Below are 19657 nucleotides of genomic sequence, written 5' to 3' on the forward strand. Positions count from 1 at the left end.
GGCTACCAGTTTTTAAAATGAATATTCAGGGATGACATTTCAGGTCACCAAGGGTTAAAGTGACTGGTTCTCAAACATGTAGCTGCCTCCAAAGAGAAAATGTTCTTATGTATAACTACAAAAAAACCACATACTTCATTGTAAATGTGAAATTTATTTACTCAAAGTCTACTTAATTTCGCCCCCCCCCCCCACCCCACCCCATTGAGGAAATGTTCTTTGACGTTTTTATGGCTGTTGGGCATAGGGGGCTGGCAACACTTCATACATAAAACTGGGGAATGATAAATTGGCAATATGAAGGCATTTATTTCTCCAATCACATTTCGTATCTCGTAAGAACTGATATAAAAATTACATCAAATCACACATTTTTTACACTTTTATGAAAGCAAAATAGTGTGGAAGCTGGAAATCCAAAATACAAACAGAAAATGCTGGAAATATTCAGCAGCTCAGGCATTATCTATGGTGAGAAGAGCAAAGTTAACGTTTCAGGTTGATGACTTTTCATCAGAGCATTGATGTAGTTCAGGTCTCTTCTTTGCCACAAAATAACTGTAGAGATATGCAAGGGAAATTCTGCATGCTTTCACACTTTGATGTCTCATTTAAAGCATAAGATATAATAAACTAAAAAAAAAGAAAGACTGTATTCCACAATACAGTTCAAAGGAATCGTCCATTTTTGGAGATGAAACGGTCAATCATGTCAAATGTCCTTTCAGGTTGATCATATGGCAATAAGTGTCCACCACCTCGTATAATTACCTTAAACAGAAAACATAGAATGCACTTTAATAAACTTAAATACAACAAAATAAAAATTACAACCTGTTGCTAACATTTATACTGAATCTCTCCTGGACTTAACTTATGAGTGTACTTGATGCATATTGGAGATCAATGCTGTCTGAAGATTGCCTGATTGTCAACAATAAAATCTATAACCAATATACAAAGTTCCCTGCTCTGAAGCTTTAAGAATAAAAGTTATCTCGTTGGCAAAAACTTTTCTAAAGTACAGATCATGCAGCAGTTTAATTTGCCTCTCCTTCTTTTTCATTTTATCAAGGTTTTTCTTTCTTTTCATTTCAGTGGTCTGTGCCACGTGGTGACGGTGTGTTACAGTTCACTCAGGGAGTCAGAGTTGCTGAAACAACATGCACTTTTACATGCATGTTATAGCCTGGAGCTATGGAATGGCAGAGGCTCCAATTTTCCTTCCAACACATGGCTGACCAAGAATCTTCCCCAATCTTACCACCTGCGTGCCAAAGAAGGGTTTACAGGTTGAAACTCAACCTGTTTGGCTGCGTTTTAAATGCACCTTCCCAGGCCATCAGGTCCTGAGGTGGGACTTGAACTGTGCCATGTGGCACTCCTCAATTGATGCAGCTCGGGTCTCTTTTTGTGCCATAAGATAACTCCGAAGATATTGCAAGGGATATTCTGTATGACTCATCTTCCAATTTTTCTCCTTATCTATGGGGTGAAAAAGAAGTGGCTGGCCCCTGTTCAAAACATCCCAGCAGCAAATGCAAGAATGGCAAGTGAAGAAATGCAGTTGCAAACTCAGATCCATTATTCTGGATCATGATGAGTTAGATCACTTTTGCATTTTGTCATCAATGTACCATGCTAGATTCTTTACTTTAAAAAATGTTAACTTTGAGGAAATCAGGTTGAGCCTTCAAAAATTTCAGTTAAAGGATCAGGATTTAGGGAAGGTGATTTTGAAACAATGGCTATTTACCTAAAGCTAGTTTAAAATTAGGAAACCGCTGGCATTTTAAAAAGCTTGAAATAATGCAATGCACCATGGAAAATTCTGAATTCCTTTAATCTTAATAAATTTTATGAAACAATTGCAAAAAAGGGTACAATACTAATTCCCAATTTTCTGCAGCATCTGTGGATAGAGAAACAGATTTAACAGCCAGAATTTTGCCAGCCAGAGATGGGGTGGGAGGCAGGAAGGCTGGAAAAATAGTGGCGGAAGGCATAGGGAGACAATCGGGATAAGCATCTTACTAACATCAGCATGGCTCCCCCACTGTAAGGGGAGACCACCAGGTTCACTGTGGCAACCTCCGAGTGTCTTCTCGTGTTGGGGGGGGTGTTGCTGGGGCTGCCTTCATTTAACAGTGGGAAATGGCCCACAGGGGGAAGCAGCAATGGATGACTCTACAGCTCTGAAGCTATTGCTAGAGGGTTCACCTCTTTGATCGCCAGGGCCTGCCTGTCAGGCCCAGGAACATTAAAAAAAATGGTTGCTGGTCTTCCGAGGGTGCCTTCTCAATCTCCCAGCAGCCACGTCTATCAGTGACACTGCCAAGGCTGTCAAACTGCTGGCTCTCTGGTTGGGCAGGCAGTTTGGAGGTAGGCTGCCATTCTTAATGGGATGGTGGTGGAGGCAGTAGCCTCTTAACTGGCTACCAGCCCCTCCCCACTGGCAGGATCTTCCGGTCCCGTCGAAGTCAATAGGCTTTTGAATGGCTCGCTGTGCTCTAGGGGTAGCACTTCCTGCACATGTGCAGTGTCAGCTGGCTGCAATAATACAAACAAGTTGGCTTGACGCAGGCTAACAATAATGTTCAAGTTATTCATTTTTAGGGCAGTGCAGTCCTTAATAATAAAAAAAATTTGCACATTCTTATATTGTGTTTACCTATATTTTAGCAACTGTATCCCTGTAAAACATGTGTCTGATGATTCAGGAAATGAGGAAGATATATAATGAGGAAATTCAATAAATGAAATTCCTAAAGTTTTAACACGCTGGGGGAAAAAAATAACATTCAATATATTTTGCTCATATATTACACATAAACAAAATATATGTTCATGGTTTGATTTATTATGGATTGTGGCAAGTTAATTAGTGTTCCGTGTGGGGTCTTTAACCCCTCTGTAGATGCAGTCATTTCTCTTTCAAAGCCCCTGGGTGCCTTTTTAGGCCCAGAGTGGAATGGGAGTGAGGCATGAAGTATCAGTTCATTGGCTAAGCCTGTTTTACTGCCAGTTCCTTTTCAAACCATCTCAAAATAAAGCAAAAATACCATCCTGTCACTGACCAGAAAGGAGTCAGGAACAATTTCACATGTGCCGGCGGCTGCACAGTGGGTCGAATTTGCATGCACAACTGTTCCTGACACCTTTCTGGTCAGTGGCAGGAGTTACAGTGTTGTACATTCCTTTATGGAATAAAAACTCTATGGAAAAAGTTGTACAGCCATGGCTAACTAGAGAAGTTAAGGATAGTTTAAGTTAAAAGAAGTTTACAATGTTGATAAAAAAAAGTCAAGCCTGAAGATTTGGGGGGGGAGTTTAGAAATCAGCAAAGGATAACCAAGAAATTGATAAACAGAGAGTTAACAAAATATGAGAATAAACTAGCAAGAAATAGAATTCTGAGAGAGATTCTAAAAGCGGAAAGAGTAGCAAAAGTACACGTGGGTCCCTTAGAGAAAGTGATAGGAGAAATTATAATGTGGGATAAGTTAATGAAGAGACATTAAAGAAATATTTTGTATCTGTCTTCATAGTAGAAGGCACAAGAAACATATTGGAAATAGTGGGAAACCAAGGGGCTAATGAGAGTGAGGAACTTAAAATAATTAATATTAGTAAAGAAAAATTATTGGAGAGATTAATAAGATTAAAAGCTGGCAAATCCCCTGGACCTGACAGCCTATGTCCTATGGTTTCAAAAGAAGTGGTTGCAAAGACAGTAGACGCACACTGTATTCTGGAATGGCCCTCAAGTTGGAAGGTAGAAAAATTTAACCCCACATTCCAAGAAAGGATAGAGAGAAAACACAGGGGATTACAGATCAATAGGGGAGGCAGTGGCGTAGTGGCAATGTTGCTAGACTAGCAATCCACTGGCCCAGGCTAATGCTTTGGGCACATGTTCGAATACCATCATGGCAGCTGGCAGAATTTAAATTCAGTTAATAAAGCTGGAATTAAAAAGCTAATCTTGGTAATAGTGACCATGAAACCATTGTTGATTGTTGCAAAAACCCATCTGGTTCACTAATGCCTTTTAGGAAAGGAAATCTACCGCTCTTACCTAGTCTGGCCTACATGTGACTCCAGACTCACAGCAATGTGGTTGACTCTCAGATGCCCTCTGAAATGGCATAGCCAGCCACTCAGTTGTATAAAAAACCACTACAAAGCCTGCAAAAAGGAATGAAACCGGACGGATCACCCGGCATTGACCCAGGGAATCCCAGCCCACTCGAGTCTGCAAAGTCCTCCTTACTGGGGGCTTGTGCCAAAAATGGGAGCACTGTCCCACAGACTAGTCAAGCAAAAGCCTGACATAGTCATATTCATGGAATCATACCTTACAACAATGTCTCAAAACCAGCATCACCATCCCTGAGAAGATGGTGGCAGCACAGTGATATGCAGGGGGGAGTTTTCGTGGGAATTCTCAACATCAACTCTGGGCCTCATGAAGTCTCATGGCATCAAGTCAAACATGGGCAAGGAAACCTCCTGCTGATTATTACATACTACCCCACAACTGCTGATGAATCAGTACTCCTCCTTGTTGAACTCCACTTAGAAGAAGCACTGAGGGTGGACAAGGCACACAATGTACTCTAGGTGGGGGACTTCAAGGTCTATCACCAAGAGTGGCTCAGCATCACCACTACTGACCCAGCTGAAGTCCTAAAGGGTCTGCAGCAGGCGGTGAGAGAACCAACAAAAGGGTAAAAACCTACTTGACCACATTCTCGCCAATCTACCTGTCATAGATGCATCTTTCCATGACAGTATCGGTAGGAGTGACTACCTCAAAGTTCTTCTGGAGGTGAAGTCCCGTCCTCACATTAAGGATATGCTCCATTGTGTTGTGTGACACTACCACCATGCTAAATCAGATAGATTTCTAACAGATCTAGCAACTGAAAACTGGGTATCCATGAGGCGCTGTGGGCCAGCAGCGGCAGCAGAATTGTACTCAACCACAATCCGTAACCTCATGGCCCGGCATATCCCCCACTCTACCATTACCATCAAGCCAGGGGATCAACCCTGGTTCAATGAAGAGTGTCGGAGGGCATGCCAGGAGCAGCACCAGGCATACCTAAACATGAGGTGTCAACCTGATGAAGCTACCACAAAGGACTATTTGCATACCAGTGAAAGCAGCATGCGATAGACAGAGCTAAGCGATCCCACAACCAACGGATCAGATCTACGCTCTGAAGTTCTGCCACATCCAGGCATGAATGGTGCGGGACAATTAAACAACTAAGAGGAGAAGGAGGTTCCACAAACATCCCGATCATCAATGATGGGGGTTGGGCGGGAGCCCAGCACATAAGTGCAAAAGACAAGGCTGAAGCATTTGCAACAATCTTCAGCCAGAAGTGCCGAGTGGATGATCCATCTCGACCTCCTGCTGAGGTCTCCAGCATCACAGATGCCAGTCTCCAGCTAAACTGATTCACTCCATGTGTTATCATGAAACAGATGAAGGCACTGGATACTGCAAAAGCTATAGGCCCTGACAGCATTGCAGCAAAGTACTGAAGACTTGTGCTCTTGAACTTGCTGCGCCCCTAGCCAAGCTGTTCCAGTACGGCCACAACACTGACATCTACCCAGCAATGTGGAAAATTGCCCAGGTATGTCCTGTCTACAAAAAGCAGGACAAATTCAATCTGGCCAACTACCACCCCATCAGCCTACTCACAATCATCATCAAAGTGATGGCAAGTGTCAACAACAGTGCTATCAAACAGCACTTACTTAGCAATAACCTGCTCACTGTTGCTCGTTTGGGTTCTGCCAGGGCCACCCTGACCTCATTCCAGCTTTAGTCCAAACATGAACAAAAGAGCTGAACTCCAGCGGCAAGGAGAGAGTGACTGCCCTTGACATCAAGGCCGCATTTCACCAAGTGTGGCATCAAGGAGGCCTGGCAAAACTGGAGTCAATGAGAATTAGGGGGAAAATTCTCCACTGGTTGGAGTCAGACCTAGCACAAAGGAAGATGGTTGTGGTTGTTGGTGGTCAATCATATCAGTCCCAGGACATCATTGCTGGAGTTCCTCAGGATAGTGTCCTTGGCCCAACCATCTTCAGCTGTTTGATCAATGACCTTCCCTCCATCATAAGGTCAGAAATGGGAATGTTTGCTGATGATTGCACAATGTTCCACACCTTTTGTGAGTCTTCAGATACTGAAGCAGTCCATGTCCACATGCAGCAAGACCTGGACAATATCCAGGCTTGGGCTGATAAGTGGCAAATAACACTCGCGCCACACAAGTGCCAGGCAATGACCATCTTGAACAAGGGAAAATCCAATCATCTCCTCTTGACATTCAATGACATTGCCATCGCTGGATCTCACACTATCAACATCCTGGGGGTTACCATTGACCAGGCACTGAACTGGACCAGCCATATAAATACTGTGGCTACAAGAGCAGGTCAGAGGCTGCGAATTCTGTGAAGAGCAACTCACCTCCTGGCTCCCCAAGCCTGTCCATCATCTACAAGTCAGGAGTGTGATGGAATACTCTCCACTTGCCTGGATGAGTGCAACTCCAACAACATAAGAAGCTCAACACCATCCAGGACAAAGCAGCCAGCTTGATTGGCACCTTCAAAATTCACTCCCTCCACCACCAATGCACAGTTGCAGCAGTGTGCATCATCTACAAGATGCATAGCAACAACTCACCAATGCTCCTTCAACAGCACCTTCCATACCCGCAGCCTCCACCATCTAGAAGGACAAGGGTAGCAGATGCTTGGGAACACCACCACCTGCAATTTCACCTCCAAGCCACTCACCATCCTGACTTGGAAACATATCGTCATTCCTTCATTGTCGCTGGGTCAAAATCCTGGAACTCCCTCCCTAACAGCACTGTGGGTGTACCTACACCCCATAGACTACAGCGGTTCAAAAAGGCAGCTCACCATCACCTTCTCAAGGGCAATTATGGTTGGGCAGTAAATACTGTCCTAGCCAGTGACGCCCACATCCTGTAAAAGAATAAGAAAAAATGTTAGCCTTACCCTGGTAATGGGGATTGTGCTCTCTGCTGGAGGCTCCACCTCTGAGGAGGGAGAGGGGACCAGAAGGGGGAGGAGGCCAGGTGTCCCTATGCAGCTTCCAGGGAAGCGACCTGAGGGAGGAGAGGTGCAGGCACAAGGGGTGCAGGGCCAACACGAAGTCCAAGGCGAAAGGGGCCACAGAAGACGCCACTATCCTGCTGCCAGGGTTTACAGGCGGTAATGCAGCTACCTCAATATGCCCAAGGTGCAATGCCGAAGGAGGCTCCGCCTCTCAAGGGAGACTGTGATCTCCAACTGTCAGATGATCGGCCCTGAGATCAGCTCTGACTGTGTGGGTGGATACCCCATGCCAGTGGCTCTGAAGGTCACAGTGGCTCTCAACTTCTATGCCTCTGGCTCCTTCCAGGGCTCAGTGGGGGAATCTGTGTGGAGTCTCCCAATCAGCTGTCCACAGTTGCTTCAAGCTGATGACAGGCGGTCTGTTCAGGTGTGCACTGACTTTCATTCATTACCGTATGGACGAGGCCAGCCAGACGGAGCGAGCCAGAGGCTTTGCAGCGATTGCTGGCTTCCCCTGTGTCCAGGGTGCAATCAACTGCACACATCTGGCCATCAAGGCACCAGCAGGTGAGCCCGGTGCCTTCCTCAACAGGAAGGGCTTCCACTCCATGAACGTGCAGACAGTGTGAGATCTCAGGATGCAGATTTTACAAGTCTGTGCAAGGTACCCAGGCAGCTCCCACGACACCTACATCCTCAAACACTCCCAGGTGCCAGGGCTCTTCAGTGCTCCAGCCTGACAGGATGATGGCTGCTGGGTGACAAGGGCTATCCCCCCAATAGGTTGCTCCCTGTCACCCAAAAACAGAGGGCGAGTAGCTGTACAACCGGAGCCACACCTCCACAAGAGCGGTGGTAGAGGAAACCATAGGTCTTCTCAAGATGTGCTTCCGATGCCTGGACCATTCAGGGGGCGCACTCCATACTCCCCAGATCGTGTGTCACTGATAGTGGTTGCATGCTGCACTCCCCACAATCTGGTGCTGGAAAGGGGGGACACAGTGGAGGAAGAAGATCTTGACGCAGCTGCACAGATAACAGACAATGAGTCCAGTAGTGAGTCCGAGGACGAGCACGGTCAGGAGAACGCTGAGGGCCAGGACGCTGACCTGGGCAACCTCCAGGGAGGCAGGGACACCTGGGATGCTTTGATCCCTTCAGCTAGACTACCTAATAAGAACCACCACCACATACCAGGGCTGCAGGGTCCATACTCTATCCCTGATAGGACCAATTCCTTGGTCAACAACATACACTATGTGCCTTTGCAATAAAGTTTCAGGAGACACACATCCGTCATAACATCATGGCCTACCCTGCATCTACAGAACACATAACAGAGGCTAGTTGCACAAAATAACATCTCACTTACTTGTGAATGTGAAACATTGCTGAAATTAACATTAATCGGTGTTTTCAATCACACCATTAAAAAATGTAAAGAAAAATGGAGGAACAAAATCTCACCCGTGATAAGTCCATGTTGTGCCTAAGGTGCTTTAAGTTTTCGTTTGTGGGTGCTACGTCTAGGTGCTGCCCCCTCACTGGCACCAGCATTGGAGACAGCCTGCTCACTCTGCTGTCTTGTTGGCCTTGATGACCTTGGCGGGCGTCCTCTGACCCGTGGAGCCAGTGCTGGCCCCGCCTGGGAGGGAGCGGCCAGTGCCACAGCTGGCATCTCCGCAGTCATCGCAGCCTCATCAGATGCCACGGTCACTGGCTGAGGGGTGGAGGAGCTGCTGCTGTCATCCGGAGCACCCTGAGAGGAGCCCGCAGAGACAACAAGCAACTCATGCACCAATGTGAGGTCACATTGGACCTCCCTGCTCACCATTGATGGATGGGCACCTAGCTGGGATACTGGGCGCCCAATCCATCTCCCACACTGACACTGACCAGCTGAGATCATAGCCGGTGTGAGGGCTTGCACGTCCGAGTGTATCCCCAGGACCCCCAGATTAAGTCGCTGGAGAAGCCTCTACATGAGAGTTGCCACTCTCTTGATGGAGGAGGCATTGCACTCAGCCATGAGGGTAAATGCAGTGCTTATTCTCCGCAGGGACTCCTCCACAATGGACACCATGGCACGCATTCCCTCAAGCATCTCCACCAGATCCTCCCGCACACCCTGCTGGACATCCAGCAGCTGCTGCCTCATGGACAACTCCAATGGCCCATCACCAGCCATCGACTGAGCATTGCCCTGGTCCCCAGGGAAAACTGTCTACAATGTTACAAGATAATCCTAAGGTTATTCCACATGAACATAGTAACATAAGCCATTCAGTACAGCAGTGAAAATAATCTCAATTAAGGAAAATACAAAATTACAACTAAAAATCAAATTGCGTTATGAACAAAAACTCGAGAGAAAAGATCTAGTGTATAAACTAACCAGACAGAAAGAACATTCCTATTCCATATTGAATATATTTTAAGTTTTGACTCTCTCTATACATTAATTGTGAAAGCAAACATAAAGTAAAGCAGAGTTAAAAACAAAAAACTGCGGATGCTGGAAATCCAAAACAAAAACAGAATTACCTGGAAAAACTCAGCAGGTCTGGCAGCATCGGCGGAGAAGAATAAAGTTGACGTTTCGAGTCCTCATGACCCTTCAACAGAACTGAGTAAAATTAGGAGAGGGGTGAAATATAGCTGGTTTAAGGTGGGGGGCGGGGGGGTGTGGAGAAGTTGAGGGGGGGGTGGTTGTAGCGACAAGCAAGCAGTGATAGAAGCAGATAATCAAAAGATGTCACAGACAAAAGTACGAAGAGGTATTGAAGGTGGTGATATTATCTAAGAGAATGTGCGAATTAAGAATGGATGGCAGGACACACAAGGTACAGCTCTAGTGGGGGTGGGGTGAAATAAGACTAACAGGGCATAAAAGGTATAAATTTAAAAATAATGGAAATAGGTGGGACAAGAAAAATCTATATAAATTATTGGAAAAAACAAGAAGGAGGGGGAAGAAACGGAAAGGGGATGGGGATGGAGGAGGGATTTCAAGATCTAAAGTTGTTGAATCCAATATTCAGGCCGGAAGGCTGTAAAGTGCCTAGTCGGAAGATGAGGTGCTGTTCCTCCAGTTTGCGTTGAGCTTCACTGGAACAATGCAGCAAGCCAAGGACAGACATGTGGGCAAGAGAGCAGGGTGGAGTGTTAAAATGGCAAACGACAGGGATTCCGTCACATTCTGAGATCCACACTCAGTGCCATGCGCCGCCATAAGAACACACTCGACCTCTCCCTCCAGCAGCACCGCCGCACCCTTTTTCAAAGCTGCGCGTGCCCCCAGTTTCATTTTATTCTTCGTCTCATCTGACGCCTTAACAAGAAACTTTTTCTCTTTCTCTCAAGTGCTAAGGAACGCAAGCTCCAACAACTCATCGACACCAACACCCATCTAGGACCCTCCACCCCTGCCTGTCCCTCCGTCCCCACCCCATCTTCCAATCCCAGCCCCAGCCGTGTATTCACTATACCCCCTGACCTTCCCCTCTCTGACGCTGAACGTTCAGTGCTCAGCAAAGGACTTAGTTTCATACCCTTACGCCCTCATCTCGATGAATTGCGGGCTCGGCACGATGCTGAACTCTTCTTCCGCTGTCTTCGTCTCCGTGCTCACTTCTTTGGGCAGGAGTCCTATCCCCGTTCAACGGATCCTTTTACCCACCTCCAATATTCTCCCTCCACCTGGACCCCTCCCTCTGGATTCTTACCTTCTCTTGATCTTTTCATTGAGAACTGTCGGCGTGACATTAGTCGTCTCAATTTCTCTGCTCCTCTCACCCATTCTAATCTGTCTCTCTCTGAACTTACTGCATTCCGTTCTCTCAGGTCCAACCCTAACATTGTCATTAAACCCGCTGACAAGGGTGTTGTTGTTGTTGTCTGGCGCACTGACCTCTACCTCGCGGAGGCTGAGCGTCAACACGCAGACACTTCCTCCTACCTCTCCCTGGACCATGACCCCACCACCTGACATCAAGCCATTGTTTCCAGGACTGTCACTGACCTCATCTCCTCTGGAGATCTTCCTCCCACAGCCTCCAACCTGATAGTCGCCCAACCTCGGACAGCCCACTTCTACCTCCTACCCAAAATCCACAAACAGGACTGCCCCGGCAGACCGATCGTGTCAGCCTGTTCCTGCCCCACGGAACTCATTTCTCATTATCTTGACTCCCTTCTCTCTCCCCTTGTCCAGTCCCTTCCCACCTACATCTGTGATTCCTCTGACACCTTACGTTACATCAACAATTTCCAGTTCCCTGGCCCCAACCGCCTCCTCTTCACCATGGACGTCCAACCCCTCTACACCTCCATCCCCCACCAGGATGGTCTGAGGGCCCGAACAATCCCCATCCACCACTACTCTCCTCCATCTGGCTGAACTTGTTCTCACACTGAACAATTTCTCCTTTAACTCCTCTCACTTCCTCCAAATAAAAGATGTGGCTATGGGTACCCGCATGGGCCCCAGCTATGCCTGTCTCTTTATGGGGTATGTGGAACATTCCTTGTTCCAGTCCTACTCCGGCCCCCTCCCACAACTCTTTCTCCGGTACATCGATGATTACTTCAGTACTGCTTCATGCTCTCGTCGGGTCCTGGAAAAATTTATTAATTTTGCTTCCAATCTCCACCCCTCCATCATTTTCACAAGGTCCATCTCTGACACTTCCCTTCCCTTCCTTGACCCCTCTGTCTCAATTTCTGGTGATAGACTGTCCACCAATATCCATTACAAGCCTACCGATTCCCACAGCTACCTCGACAACAGCTCCTCACACCCCGCTTCCTGTAAGGACTCCATCCCATTCTCTCAGTTCCTTCGCCTCCGTGGCATCTGTTAGGATGATGCTACCTTCAAAAACAGTTCCTCTGACATGTCCTCCTTCTTTCTTAACCGAGGTTTTCCACCCACGGTCGTTGACAGGGCCCTCAACTGTGTCCGGCCCATCTCCCATGCATCCGCCCTCACGCCTTCTTCTCCCTCCCAGAAACACGATAGGGTCCCCCTTGTCCTCACTTATCACCCCACCAGCCTCCGCATTCAAAGGATCATCCTCCGCCATTTCCGCCAACTCCAGCATGATGCCACCACCAAACACATCTTCCCTTCACCCCCCCGGCGGCATTCCGTAGGGATCGTTCCCTCCGGGACACCCTGGTCCACTCCTCCATCACCCCCTACTCCTCAACCCCCGCCTAAGGCACCTCCCCATGCATACGCAAAAGATGCAACACCTGCCCCTTCACTTCCTCTCTCCTCACTGTCCAAGGGCCCAAACACTCCTTTCAAGTGAAGCAGCATTTCACTTGCATTTCCCCCAACTTAGTCCACTGCATTCGTTGCTCCCAATGCGGTCTCCTCTACATTGGAGAGACCTAACGCAAACTGGGCGACCGCTTTGCAGAACACCTGCGGTCTGTCCGCAAGAATGACCCAAACCTCCCTGTCGCTTGCCATTTTAACACTCCACCCTGCTCTCTTGCCCACATGTCTGTCCTTGGCTTGCTGTTCCAGTGAAGCTCAACACAAACTGGAGGAACAGCACCTCATCTTCCGACTAGGCACTTTACAGCCTTCCGGACTGAATATTGAATTCAACAACTTTAGATCTTGAACTCCCTCCTCCAACCCCACCCCCTTTCCGTTTCTTCCCCCTCCTTTTTGTTTTTTCTAATAATTTATATAGATTTTTCTTTTCCCACCTATTTCCATTATTTTTAAATTTATACCTTTTATGCCCTGTTAGTCTTATTTCACCCCACCCCCACTAGAGCTGTACCTTGTGTGTCCTGCCATCCATTCTTAATTCGCACATTCGCTTAGATAATATCACCACCTTCAACACCTCTTTGTACTTTGTCTGTGACATCTTTTGATTATCTGCTCCTATCACTGCTTGCTTGTCGCTACAACCACCCCCCCCCACTTCTCTCCCCCCACCATAAACCAGCTTATATTTCACCCCTCTCCTAATTTTACCCTGTTCTGTTGAAGGGTCATGAGGGCACGAAACGTCAACTTTATTCTTCTCCGCCGATGCTGCCAGACCTGCTGAGTTTTTCCAGGTAATTCTGTTTTTGTATAAAATAAAGCAGAACTTGTGTCTAACGAATGTGCTGGTAATTTTTAAATTTAGACTTCCTCCCTGCAAAATGAAGAAACGTAGCAGGAGGCCTTATTTTAAACTTGCAGGAGTTCTAGATTTCCCCCGGACTACTTATTAGAATAATTTATGAAAGTTGAAGGACCAACAGCTTGTCTGCAGGATATAGCTACAGTTTTGTGTCTGGATGTGGACATTTCCTTAGCAGTTGACCTCTTTCCACACAAAAATGTACATAGGGTGACCTCAAAGAAAGCCCCACTCAAAAGTAAACTACTAATTCATCAAAACTATTTCCTTCATTTCACACAGAATTATAGGATTGCATTAAAGTGGACACATAAATGGAAAATCAACAAAAAACAACAATATTTGGACTGTGACCTACTCAAAGGGATGACCTTCTGCAGAAAGGGCTTTCATGAAACACAAGACATAAGGCTTAACAGCTGTTTCCATGATCCAGAAAATATTTTTATTTAATGCCGAATGGGAAAATGTTTTACATCTGTCAAATTAGTCTTTTTTGTAAAGGGGAGGAATTTGAGAAGCCGATTTCTTTGTTATGTTTTTATGAAATGTGTTCACAATGGTTTACCTTTACTCTGTTTGCTTTCAATACATCTCCCTGAACAATGCAATTGGACCAGACTGCACAACTTCACTCATAGGTTACCTTTCCACCATGCTCTGTGATAATTGTTTGCATACAACTGCCATCATATCCTTGAATGAATGCTTACACCACTGATTTGAAACTTGTTGAATGGTACATTTGACCAAATTTGCCATTGTTCCAATATACATTTTGCAAAGGCCATGTTCAACAAAAGATATAAGGACACAAGGTAATTGAATGAGAGGCATTTAATCTGTTGGGTCTGTTAGTTCCAATGGGCCATGCTTACTATCTGTATTGTCAGATCAAGTTATGTAAGACTAGAAACAATTAAAAATCTCCCTGATGCTGAAGGAAAGAGTAAAATCTAAAGGATGTCCATAACATATAAATAAGGTTAGTAGCAGGCCATAGAACGGCCCCCTTTCAAATGCCACTTCACCCAATTAAAGTCTAGTTAATGTCACCACCTTGTGCATTTTTTTGCTAAGACAGCTGTCAGCAATCTGGTTACTACGAGTAATTTCAGGTGCCCTAACTTTTTTTAAGAAGTAGAGCTTTAAAAATAATTACTTCTGGCATTTGTAATTAAAATTGTATCATACTTTAGTGTCCTCCTTAAGTATTTCTAGAAGATTTGTAAGACTAAACTCACTGGAGACAATTTTAACCCCCGCAATTTGGTGGGTTTGGGAGTAGAAAGTTAAATTTTTTTTTAATTGCAAACAAACGCAGGGATGGATGCCCAATCTGCTCTCATGAGGTGGATTCCTTATTTAAATATTTTAATGAGGCTGCATGCCTAAGATTTTATCTCCGTTCCAGCTTTAATATTGTCCAGCCAGGTTTCCCAGGCCTCGGGAGTGATCATGGGTCATGGGTGGATTGGTGGGGTGACCCCCAGAGACATCACAGCCCTGGGAAAACATCAGGATGGGACCATGGAGATAATCGTAGGGTGACGATAGAGAAGACTGGGGGTAGGCCAGGAAGGAGAATGCGGTTAGAGAGGGCACTGGATCTTATCATAGTGGGGAGGGTGGAGGGTGTGATCCGTTTGCTAGGAAAGTTATTAGGAGGGGTAACACTCCTGCCCCTCTTGAACCATAAGTAGGAGGTGTCAGCTGTGGCTCAGTTCATAGCACCCTTGCCTTTGAATCAGAGGGTTGTGGGTTCATGTCCCACTCCTGGAAAACCAAGAACTGTGATTGTACTCGAAAGAGTTGCAATCTGTGACTGTTGATAACTCGAAAGAGTTTGAACCATAAGTAGTGCTGGAAAAGCACTTGCCTGTTCCATCCAGCAATCTTTGCCACCCTTCAGCTGCCTGCTTCTCCACTCCCTCCTTGTAATTATCAGAGCCATTGGGCTGAGCTTTGTGGAGGTGGTAGAAGTTCTAGCGCTGAAGCCGAAAATGGGAGGCAACCTTGCTTCAGCTGGTGGCAGGATACAGGGAGGCATATTGCCAGTGGTGGCCAATTAAGGATGGTGATGTGCCCCAAGAGCTGCTGGGCCAATCAGAGGACCAGCAGCTCAGTAGCAACCCTGCTAACGAAGGCCATTGCTGAGGCTGTAGCTCCAAGGAGAAAGTGCCTCAATGGCTGAGTGCTCTTGCAGAAAGGTAAGTGGGGTTGGGGGTTGCTGGGGCCAGGCATGCAGGCCCCAACGAGTGGCAGGGGTAGGGGTGGGGCATTGCAAAGGCAGCCATGCCACCACCATGGTGTGCCCAAAACGGAGGGCTCCCAACTTTACTCCCCGTCCCCACGGAGTGCACTGTGAAGCTGTGGGACCTCCTAATGTGGCAACAGGCCAAGATGGGTAGCTGATCTGGCAACTTCCCTGCCGCTGGCAAAATGACATGGCAGCAGGAAGATGTCAGGCACCCTTCACTACCACCTCCACTAACTCCCTCCCACCTTCCCGCCTCCAAGCCTGACAATGGGCCTGGAAAGTTCCAGCCATTGGGCAGCGTGTTTCATATGGCGGGCGGGCTTGGGCACAGAGCTGATTGTTGCCCACGATCGGCTCCGCGCCGCCATTTTATGCAGGCGGGCCATAAACAGTGTAATATGCAGCCGGTAGCGCTACCTGTGCGGGTTGGGGGAGGAGGGAGAGTCGGGGCCAGCACCCTTTTACGCATGCGTGCGAAGGGGCGCAGAAATCTCCGAGGCACGGAGCTGCCTCAGGGAGATTGAATCGATGTTCAAAAGATTAAATAAAAGGGTTATAAATTGATTTAAACATGTCCCCTCATGTGACTTGTGTCACGAGTTGGGATATTTTTCATATTAATGAATTTTTAAAACTTTATTTAATAAAAGCTTTAGAAAACCTCATCCCGCTCGTGGATGAGGTTTCCTAAAAAAACGCAAAGGCTGCTTGGGCTTTTCGCCTGCCTGCCTGCCAACCTTAAAGTTGGACAGGCAGCATTTATAATAACCTTAACTAAATCCTTAATGACCTTAAATAGGCCGTTTACATATCAGCCCTACATCGCTACTCAGCGCGATGATGTCGGAACGCACGCCCGATATCATCGCGCGTCATTTTACACGTGGGCGCACGCTGACTGAAAAATCCTGCCCATTGTTTATAAATCACACTGACAATTCCTTATGGTTTCTGCTCTGCTTCCCGAGGTCAGTGTTAAAGTTGGAACAGAGATAAGATATTTAAACGATGGACACTCGCCCGGGAACAGATTCGTCATCCATGCCTGGGTTTGTTTGATTTTTTAAAAACAATTCTGACTTCCCACTCCTCTCCCACGTCCCTTACCCCACACACAAAAACCACCCAATTTTGGTATTTATCTTTGCTCGCAATGAGCCTAGTTTTACAAACCTTATAGAATTGCTTGAAGACGCCACTAAGATATAATTTAAATTGAAAACTTGTCAGAATGTATTTTCTAAAGTTCTACTTTAGAGGAAGTGTCAGCGATGGCTCAGTTGGTAACGCCTTTGCCTGAGTCAAGAAGTTGTGGGTTCGAGTCCCACTCCACAGACCTGAGCACAAAAATCTAGGCTGACAGTTCAATGCAGTATCGAGGGAGTGCTGGACTGTCAAAGGTGTGGTCTTTCAGATTAGATGTCACACTGTCGCTCCATCAGCCCTCTCAGGTGAACATAAATGATTCCATAACACTATTTGGAAGAACAGGGGAGTTATCCCTGGTTTTCTGACCAATATTTATCCCCAGTAAACATCATACAAAAACCCAGATTATCTGGCCTTTATCACGTTACTGTTAGCTGGAAATTGCTATGCACAAATGTCCTGAGATTGTGAATAGTGCTATATAAATCAAAGTCTCTCTTTCTTTCCCTCTCTTCTCAGGAACATAGTTACTGTACCATAAATGCCATAATTTGCCCATTATTAGTGTCAGATTATCCCATTTTTTGCTTTTAATGCCAGGATTACGTGACTCATTCATCTATCCTCTGGTTACAAACCTTGTATTTAATGTTATGTCAAAACTGTCCATCCCACATTCCCACCCCCCAACCCTTCAATTTCTTCACAAATTCACGTATATTTTATCTGGTCAAAATGCCCTGAAATATGTATGATTTGCAGATTGCTTCATAAACTTGAGAATTTCCTCCTTGGGGTCTCTTTCCTTCAAGGGTTAACCACATCCCCTTCACATATTAGATTACCACATGGATCTATGTGAAATTAATGCATAAGATGAATGAATTCTTGTGGTTAACAATAAGCTGAAGGAGAACAAAACCTGCACAAAATATTACAGCATTCCTCATACTATACTGAATGAAGTTGAACAACAAGCATATATTCACATAGGACATTTTGTGAACCAAACTTACCTCCTAGAATCTAGAGCCAGACACAAAATACTACCATTATATAGGCTGTATATATTGAAATTTTACTCAACTTAAGAGTTATCTTTTTGGAGTGCAATTGTCGATTTTTAGTAACCAACAATTTCACAATTTTGACCCAAAGTATTTAATTTTGAGCAGATTGAAACTATTACAGATGACTGGGGCACAGCAGTTGAAGACGGAAAAAAGCTAAAAAAGGCAAAGGAATAGATTCTGGGAGGTGGTGGGAGACTTAGAGATGGCACAGCAGGCTTCGCACACTGGAAGCGCCATTCATGGGTGTGGGCATCACTGGCTAGGCCAGCATTTATTGCCCATCCCTAACTGCCCTTCAGAAAGTGGTACTGAGCTGCCTTCTTGGACCGCTGCAGTCCATGGGGTGTGGGTACACCCACAGTGCTGTTCAGGAGGGAGTTGCAGGATTTTGACCCAGCGACAGTGAAGGAACGGCAATATATTTCCAAGTCAGGATGACGTGTGGCTTGGAGGGGAACTTGCAGGTGGTGGTGCTCCCATATATCTGCTGCCCTTGTCCTTCGAGTTGGTAGAGGTTGCAAATTTGGAAGTTGCTGTTGAAGGAACCTTGGTGAGTTGCTGCAGTACATCTTGTAGATGGTGCACACTGCTGCCACTGTGCATTGGTGGTGGAGGGAGTGAATGTTTAAGAAGATGGATGGGGTGCCAGTCAATTGGGCTGCTTTGTCCTGGATGGTGTCAAGCTTCTTGAATGTTGTCAGAGCTGTACTCATCCAGGTAAGTGAAGAATATTCTATCAGTCTCCTGACTTGTGCCTTGTAAATGATGGACAGGCTTCGGGGAGTCAAGGGGTGATTTACTCTCCATAGAATTTCCAGCCTCTGACCTGCTTTTGTACCCACAGTATTTATATGGCTAGTCCAGTTCAGTTTCAATGGTAACCCCCCCCCGAATGTTGATAGTGGGGGATTCAGCAAAGTGCAACCCCAACGAACGTCCCCACTTCTGACTTTATGATGGAGGGAAGGTCATTGATGAAGCAGCTGAAGATGGTTGGGCCTAGGACACTACCCTGAGGAACTCCTGCAGTGATGTCCCAGGACTGAGACCGTTAACCTCAAACAACCATAACCATCTTCTTTGTGCAATATATGACTAACCAGCGGAGAGTTTTGCCCCTGATTCCCATTGACTCCAGTTTTGCTAGGGCTCCTTGATGCCACACTCAATCAAATGCTGTCCTGATGTCACGGGCAGTTGCTCTCACCTTACTTCTTGAGTTCAGCTCTTTTTTCCATTTTGGATCAAGGCTTTAATGAGGTCAGGAACTGAATGGCCCTGGAGGAACCCAAACTGAGCATCAGTGAGCAGGTTATTGCTGAGTACGTGTCACTTAATAGCACGGTCGACGACGCCTTCAATCGATCTGATGATCGAGAGTAGGCTGATGGGGCGGTAATTGGCCAGGATAAATTTGTCCTGCTCCGTGTGGACTGGACAGCCAATTTTCCATATTGTCCGGTAGATGCCAGTGCTGTAGCTGTTCTAGAACAGCTTGCTGGGGTCGTGGCAAGTTCTGGAGCACAAGCCTTCAGTATTATTGCCGGAATATTGTCAGGGCCCATAGCCGTTGCCATATCCAGTGCCTTCAGCCATTTCTTGATATCACATGGAGTGAATTGAATTAGCTGAAGACTGGCATCTGTGATGCTGAGACCTCAGGAGGAGGCTGAGATGGATCATCCACCTGGCACTTCTGGCTGAAGATGGTTGCAAAGCTGAATGTTGTGACAAGATTCATTCCCTCACCGTGTTCCTGGTCTGCAACCAAGCATCTTCCCAAAGATGGAAGAGGAGAAAAAAGAAAGATATCTTTGGGGGAAATAATCAAACATTACTACATCATCGTGATTACACCTCCACGCAGTGACTTACAAGTGCTTTCGGTAGAAGGATGCAATAAG

At 46.2% G+C, this 19657-nt stretch overlaps 1 protein-coding gene across 4 annotated transcripts in view; it reads right to left on the reverse strand.

The window, feature by feature from the left end:
* Positions 1-289: 289 nt before the first annotated feature.
* Positions 290-19657, reverse strand: part of cpvl (carboxypeptidase vitellogenic like) — a 106081-nt gene continuing 86713 nt past the window's right edge. For all 4 annotated transcript variants that reach the window (XM_078539033.1, XM_078539030.1, XM_078539032.1 and 1 more), the window contains one exon: positions 290-771. In XM_078539033.1, the coding sequence (XP_078395159.1) occupies positions 670-771 (102 nt within the window). In that variant the 3' untranslated portion in view covers positions 290-669. The remainder of the gene's footprint in view (positions 772-19657) is intronic.

Source organism: Cetorhinus maximus, chromosome 3, assembly GCF_964194155.1.
Source record: "Cetorhinus maximus chromosome 3, sCetMax3.hap1.1, whole genome shotgun sequence".
Classification (NCBI taxonomy): domain Eukaryota; kingdom Metazoa; phylum Chordata; class Chondrichthyes; order Lamniformes; family Cetorhinidae; genus Cetorhinus; species Cetorhinus maximus.